General features: G+C 32.9%; 2 protein-coding genes across 2 annotated transcripts; one reads left to right on the top strand and one right to left on the bottom strand.

Moving 5' to 3' along the window:
- Nucleotides 1–474: 474 nt before the first annotated feature.
- On the bottom strand, nucleotides 475–2,921 carry TRIADDRAFT_52230 (uncharacterized protein; the record flags this gene model as incomplete). The annotated part of the gene is made up of 7 exons (XM_002108064.1): nucleotides 475–633; nucleotides 772–840; nucleotides 975–1,088; nucleotides 1,195–1,368; nucleotides 1,521–1,630; nucleotides 1,972–2,211; nucleotides 2,456–2,921. 7 exons carry the CDS (start codon nucleotides 2,919–2,921, stop codon nucleotides 475–477), a joined length of 1,332 nt encoding a protein of 443 aa, XP_002108100.1.
- A 1,508-nt stretch (nucleotides 2,922–4,429) lies between these two features.
- TRIADDRAFT_52229 (uncharacterized protein) lies at nucleotides 4,430–7,463 on the top strand (the record flags this gene model as incomplete). Its single annotated transcript, XM_002108798.1, has 8 exons — nucleotides 4,430–4,659; nucleotides 5,365–5,546; nucleotides 6,021–6,152; nucleotides 6,443–6,528; nucleotides 6,705–6,825; nucleotides 6,935–7,015; nucleotides 7,147–7,268; nucleotides 7,344–7,463. The coding sequence occupies 8 exons, from the start codon at nucleotides 4,430–4,432 to the stop codon at nucleotides 7,461–7,463; spliced, it is 1,074 nt and encodes a 357-aa protein (XP_002108834.1).
- Nucleotides 7,464–7,732: the final 269 nt, after the last annotated feature.

The following is a 7,732-nucleotide window of genomic DNA, read 5'->3' as shown; positions in this document are numbered from 1 at the left end:
CATATCAAAATATATCCGTAACAATATATATACATATACAAAAAATATTAAAAGAACACTTTAACAAATATTTCAAATCAGAACATTTCAATAGTAATAGCTACTTATTCTTATTGTCGAATTAAACGTACTTTGGAATAATTTAGTCTTAAGAAAATAGATCAACTCCTACACTATACTTAAAATGTTTATAGAAAAAAATAAACAAACAAAGCACTACCTGTCGCATTATAAATTTTATCGATGACAAACTGTTATAACGTAATTTCGATACTATTATAAAATAACTGTTATGATAAACATTTGGGCGCTTATTTGATGAATAGATTATATCCATTTATAAAATTATAAAATGAGGGCCTAGAATATAACTAGAATAATTTCTATTCTAGAAATTATTTACCAGAGCTGATCCTTATTATAAGATGCACCGTATCCATTTGCAAAGTTAACGTCATATCACGTCATAAAATATCAACGTTCAGATGAAAACTGTGTTCGTAAGCGACTATTAATTAGTGGCATGGGTCCAATTTTAGACCATTTAGCTTCCTCAATCTGTTGTTGTTCTTGACGATGTTTCTGAAACCAATCAGTTCTCTGACGACTTACAGTAGATAATAAGCGTCGATGCTATACAAAATAATCGACAAGAATCTCATTACTCGTATATCGTAAACGTAAATTAATCATGATTAAAAACTTATACCTAAGTCGAAATAGACTACACTAATACTAATATGACTTGCTCATGTTTGATTTGTGCCTTACCTCATTTGCTAATTTTTCAAACTTCTTCTTTAATTCTAACCGACCATCATGCATTATAACTAATTGAGCCTAGATCAATAAAATAATGAACTTTAGCTACCAGAATTAATTTTTTGCTCGCTACCAATTATCCTAATCAAAATAGCTACTGAGTTACACTCATTAATCGTACATTAGACAAAAAAATATTAAAGTTATCATACTTCTAAATGTTCTTTTTCGGCATTAATTTCTCTTATTTTCTTAAGATGGATAGAATTTTCGAATTCATATTGACGTAATTTTGCTCTCAAGAAGGCTTGATCATACAACAAATGCTACAATATACATATAAATTTAGGGGTAATGTATGTAGATATTGAGTGACAAATTCATATGAAATTGTTTGTACGTATAAAGTAAAATTAACAAGAATGCGCCAACCTGACTTCTTTTTTTAATTTCATTAGCATCAGTAGTAGTACCGAGGATAGTAACAGGCGCAATTTGATCTACAGTATCCTTAACTGTAGATATATACATTTTTTCCATCCTTGGCGACAATTCAGGTCCTGTAATACTAGCTTCTCTAAGACGTATTTCTTTCTCCAACGCAGCCTACATAAAGATTGGGTTAAATACGATATTGACTGTGGTTGCAAGTTAATTTTGTAGAAGACTATTATCTTGATCAACTACAAATTCTCGTAATATTCTTTGTATAGTATAGCCTTTAATTGCGATTAAGCTGTTCCGCTATTGCTGCACACCTCTAGTGCCATCTGTTTCAATTTCTCACTTTTGAGCATTTTTTGAAATCTCAAGGCTCTCTCTTTTGCTTTTTCCAACTCTTGCTGCATTTCAGCTAATCGTTTATTAGCTAATTAATAAAAATAAAATACAAAAATTTATCGTTATTTACCTATAGCAAGCAATTTTTGAAGGCAAATTTATAAATATTAGAAAGTAAGACCAATCTACGATAAAGAATGTGGGTATCTTTATAGCGATGTAGATAAGTATTATTCTACAAAGTGGCTATACCGACATTTACTGTGCGATATAATTGCATGATTACTTAGAGAATGACTTTAACCATAGCGCTAACAACAACGAGTACATTCATATATGCACGATAAATACTGGTACATCGATAGTAGCTAAGGATCATTTAAGTAGTAGTAGTCGTAGTGCAGTAATTTAATTAGCGTATGTGATTACCCTCAACAGTTTGCCTTTCAAATTGTTTTACAATTTTCTCTGTACTTTCTCTAGATTGAATCACTTCAGAATCCAATCTTTGTATCGTTACATTTGCTATTTTTAAAGCTTCAATTTTTTCTTGCAGTTTAAAATCCACTTTAATCTTTTCTTTTTCTAACTTAACATTTTTAAGCATTTGTTGCTTCAAATGATATTGCAATTTTTCACTATCACTTTCTCGTAATATCTGAATCGTTCCTATATATAATTTTTTAAATAGAAATATTAATATTAAGGAAAGAAATTGAAAGGCATTTAATTTTTACCATTTTAATGATTATAATGTTTTAGCATGACTAATTGTTACCCTACTATTCGCTATACACAATAGCATAATATAAGGTACAACTACCATAGTATATTATTATCTATCAGTCTGGCTTATTATGGCTAAGTTTCGCAAATTACTGTATGACAAAATTATCATAAATCAATATCTTACCGTTGATTTTAGATAACCTTTCTTCCTCTAACGCAATTCTTTGTGCTGCTAACTCACGTCCTATAGTATTAATGCTGCTCCTAGCTTCTTCAACTTCTCGATAGGCATTCTTAAGTTCCTTTCTTTGAATTTCGACTTCCTTTTCCCATTCTTCCCTTTCTTGATCAAGCCGTCTCCTAGCCTCAGTAAGATCTTGAGGATAATCCAACGTCGTCAATTTTCTACTAACCTCTCGTTCATATTTTTGTACAATATCCGAGACGGGTTGTAAAGCTTCTAGTAGGCCAGAACTACTACTAACAGCGGTTTTCAGTTGTTGATGTAGCCGCGAGATTTCTTTATTATTCATCATGACATTGAGGTTTTGAAGTATACCTTGATTTTCCTCTATTACCTTTTGCACTTTATGGTCTAGTTCGTGCAATGAACTATTTAATTGGATACCAATATCTCCTTCATCAGACATGATGGCAATTTAGTAAGGTACGTATAGATTAATTTTGAATAGACATAAAATATATATTGTCCAGGACAGCAATAACACTGCTTAATCTTAAGATAAAAATTAAAATTGGAATGCTTCTTTAAAAGTTTTAAATAATGTTGTCAACGTCGCTCTGGTTTATTTGCTCTTTGCCCTCTGGAATAGATAACCGTGTAAAAAGCATATCAATCGCGAGATAGTTCCAAATGAAATGAACGAGTTTGTATCTAATTACTACAGCACGTTAACGATATAAATCACTAGGTGTGCATGACACCTATTGACGTGGTTATGGTATTATTTTGTACTTTCTGACAACTTTAATTGACTGTGTACATACAGTAGAGTCGATGTTTGCTGTATCTTGAGCAGTTGGAGTTCACTGTTGGCGTGCAAAGTCTGCTACTCGTTGATAGAGAAGTGTCTCCATGGTGACAAGGTAACCCTTCTTTGCGCATGCTCGAAGGCAAGATGGCTTCCAATATATAATCCCAGTGATGTTCATTTTAGCATTGGCTCCCTACACTATTTGCTTGACTAGATTGAGTCATGGACTACCCAAGCACTAAAAAAGAAATGCAGTAGAAAATGGCTTTTAACAACGACTCACTGATCTTACAGACAACTCGCTAAATCTACCGATTGTACCATGATCGTACAGGAGTAGACTGTGACTATAAAGTGGCGCAGAAAACTTTTCTGCGTGTACAATAGTTTATCGATTTGTGAGTTTGCATGAATTTTAATCGCACTTTAGACTAATATACAGTAATAGAAACCAGAGCTAATGCATATTAATTACAAGTCTATTAATATAGAATACTATGCATACTGTAGTATAAATATATAGATAGGCTTTCTGCCACGATCCGTGCATCGCGGACCGGTGCCGGTAGTTAAAGCTTACTGAGTTTTTCTCCAACAACAATACAGTAATACAAAAATAGTAAAAAGAGAAACTTGACAATTAAAAATCTTTTTACCTCTAAAATAATCCGTTGGTAGTGCGTGTAATCAGTGATATTACTATCCAATAGTATAACCATAAACAGGTTATCAACTCAGCCTATAGCATTCCACTTAATATGCAAAATAGTGAAAAGTCCTGCACTATTTCGAATCAAGGTCATGGATGGATTATACACTATAATATATTATAATTTATTTATTTATTTAGATAATTTATTTATACCATCATACTACAATATAGTAAGTAAGAGCTAGGGTTACTGATAGAATGTCACGTAAGCACTACTCCTGTTCAGGATACAGTACAGTACTATACACTACAGTAGGTTTAGTGCAGTATTTTTCGTCTTGACCCCAATCCGCCCAGATTACTGTTGGCTCATTTTGAGACTAGCATTAGTGCAAGGAAGTTGTTTCATTACCTTGCTCATTATTGCCTTGTACAACGGTTATTGCTAAAAATTTTCCTTGCTATAGCCTACAGGATCTACTGATCGACCATTCCCGTAAATCTTTCAGTGATGAGTTATGAAAATGATGGCCAACCGATCACTTTAGTCACAGGTGCATCGGGTTTCTTAGCAAGTCATATTGTCCAGCAGTTATTGCAGAAAGGGCTCAAGGTACGAGGTACTGTTCGAAGCCTTCAAAATCAGGAAAAAGTGGAGCCATTGCGCCAATTAAGCAAAGACTCACCGCAATCTCTTGAATTGGTTGAAGCAGATTTACTGAATAAAGATTCATGGATCAAGTATGTCTGTAGTATAGAACCTTATTAAAGTCTACATACGTACGCCTATGTGTAATATAGCTAACCGGACAAGTGGACACTATACAGTATACAGCACGGACTCGTATTTGGATAGACGTAGACGCGTAGATTTATTTTGTGGAGATTAATAGGTATTAGAAATAGCATATATAAGATGAATATTCTTTATTCAGCGTAAAGATGGATACAATAAGTTGCATAGTACTTTGATACTTGACTAGTTTAATAAAATTGTCCCCATACATAACAATATCTAACTTCAGTAATTTACTTTTACAATCATAATGATATCAAATCGGTTAGGCTTTTCTAGCTATGACTCATTGCAATATTCAAAGTACTGTATATTTGTTTACAGTACAAATAAATAAAAATTGGAAAGGTTATAAATAATTTTTACTTGTCAAGAATGGAGAAAAGGACAAAGAAGGCTTCCATAAATATAAAATAGATTGATGTGAGCGTACTCTAAACGTTGCCAACTGATCTGTAATTACGATAGCCTGCTCATTTTATGCTATTCAGATAAAAAAATAGTATACTGAATACGGACTTAAGTAACGTTACGAGAAATCATCTAATTTTCCTTTTAGTTACAATGATGTCTTTCTACTGTAATAATTCTGATTCACCTTGAACTTTTGTCATTTGCTAAATCATGCTACAATTTTTGACTTCAATCAGAGCTGTAGAAGGTTGCACTTATGTCTGCCATGTCGCTTCTCCCTTCCCAATCAAAGCTCCTAATAACGAAATGGATCTCATTAAGCCTGCAGTGGATGGCACAAAAGCAGTATTGGAAGCTTGCTCTAATTCTGGAACTGTAAAGAGAGTCTCCTTAACAAGTTCTATTGCTGCTATTATAGGTAATGTCATTTTAACCCGTAATTCACTTGCTCAGTATTGATTTTTTATTATTGATGATTATTACGATATCGAATGCCTACAGCTATCGTTCCTGGACACCACCTAATCAGAGATTAAACATGTAACATGTACTAAAGTGTCTAGAGTCTATCCTTACACTAATAAATTAAAACATAAATTAAAATACGAAAGTTATTGTATGCCAACTGCTGGTCTAAAGGCATTATAGGGTCAGTAAAGCAAAACTAACGCACGCGAAAGTGCAGCTTAAAGTACAAAAATAGACCCTATTAGTTACTTTTGAAAGCTTTACGCTAAGTTTGTAAACAGTATCACTCACTATAAAGTACTCTTAGATCCATTTTTCCTTCTCTAGATATCATAACTATCCAAGACTAAGCAGTCAATATTGTTATAGATGTACTCCTTATACGACTACAATTTACTGTACTGTATATTCTCTTAAACACTAGGTGGAGTAGATGCACCAAATGGCACTGAATTTACGGAAGAAAATTGGGGAAATGCTGAAAAAGCATCTGCCTATGCTAAAAGCAAGATATTAGCTGAAAAGGCCGCTTGGGAATTTATTAAAGATTTGCCTGGTAAGAAAAGTGCATTTATCCAAATGATTATTCCCATTCTTGAACTCTACTAATTGCTGATATAGAACTTAACATTTTCCTCTAAGTCAATTCTATCTGACGTAAATAAGGTTTAATCTATCTTACTATCCTTATCCTTGATGTATCAGTAATATATCAAATCCATGTATGTCCACTATTAATATTTCAAGTGTCCAATACTTAATCAATATTTATAAATCGATTAACTTGACTGAAATATCGACGGTGTGTGTGCGTTTACAGAGACTGAGTGTGCAATTCATTTCTAGAATCCAAAAAGTTTGAGCTGGTAGTTTTCAATCCTGGATATATTCAAGGCCCGGTCATCCGAGGAACTTATTGTTCCAGCTTAGAGGTTGAATGGTTTTAGTAATTGATTACAACAACAAACCGATTTCATTTATTAAAGATATAGATACAATTATCTCAGACTGCACACCATGTATCGGAGAATCATTTCAAATTTATTACTCTTAGTTTCAGTATGTGTTTGCGCTTATTGCTAATAAATGTCCTATGCATAATTCATAGGTTGTAATGAGACTAATGAAGAGAGCGATGCCCGCAGTACCGAAAATGTCATTTGCTATTGTGGATGTTCGTGACGTTGCCGCTGCTCATATTGCTGGCTTAACAGCTCCAAAAGCCGCAGGTAATGCTATATTGGCGAATAAAGTTTTATCAACTGAAATATAAATGCTATAATGCAGTTGCATCGACTAATGCATAGGATTTTCCATATGAAATGTCCTTCCTATTAGGAAATCGCTACATCCTAGTCTCGGAAAATATGTGGATGGGAGACGTGGGGCAAGCGTTGTTGAACGAATTTAAAACTCAAGGTATTCATTCATTCCAGTTGCGTCATAATAATCCAATAGAGATACTTGCATTATTTTATACTTATACCGAGAAAGTAATATTTTAAAATTGTCAAATGGGATAAAAAACGTATGTTAAAAAAATACTTTAGGTTATAACCCTCCGACGGCAACAGCACCTTACTTTTTATTATGGACTCTTTCATGGTTTGATAAATCACTCGCCACTATATTACCGAATATTGGACACTTTTCTAAGTTCAATAATACAAAGGTTATTTAGAAGTAGTAACAGCATTAATTTATAGTAATCTGGTCCTGATTAACACATGAATATCGTTTTCTTCAGGCTAAGGAAGATTTGGAGATAAACTTTAAATCTGCAAAAGAGTCTGTTATAGACATGGCTTACAGCATGATTGAACGCGATTTTATAAAAAAAACTCCCGCTTATAAAGGCAGAAATTAACATCTATGCTCACTAATTATCAAAGCTTCATTTCCGTAATGAATTTAATGGTAATTCTGGCATTCGTGCTTATATTGATTACTTTTGGTGATTATAAACATTTGAGTATATCATATGAATTATACGCTATATCATTTAATCTTTACAATGCAAAAGGTAGTTTGTAAAATTTTAAAATCTACTAAAGTCAGATATCTGTTGTAATAACTTTGAGATCGATGAAAGTATTGCAGTTTATCGAAACGATAAATTGTAATTTACTATTCTTA

The sequence above is a fragment of the Trichoplax adhaerens genome, genomic scaffold (genome assembly GCF_000150275.1).
Source record: "Trichoplax adhaerens TRIADscaffold_1 genomic scaffold, whole genome shotgun sequence".
Classification (NCBI taxonomy): domain Eukaryota; kingdom Metazoa; phylum Placozoa; class Uniplacotomia; order Trichoplacea; family Trichoplacidae; genus Trichoplax; species Trichoplax adhaerens.
Note: the sequence above shows the minus strand (reverse complement) of the source record. Positions and strands in the feature narration are given on the sequence as shown.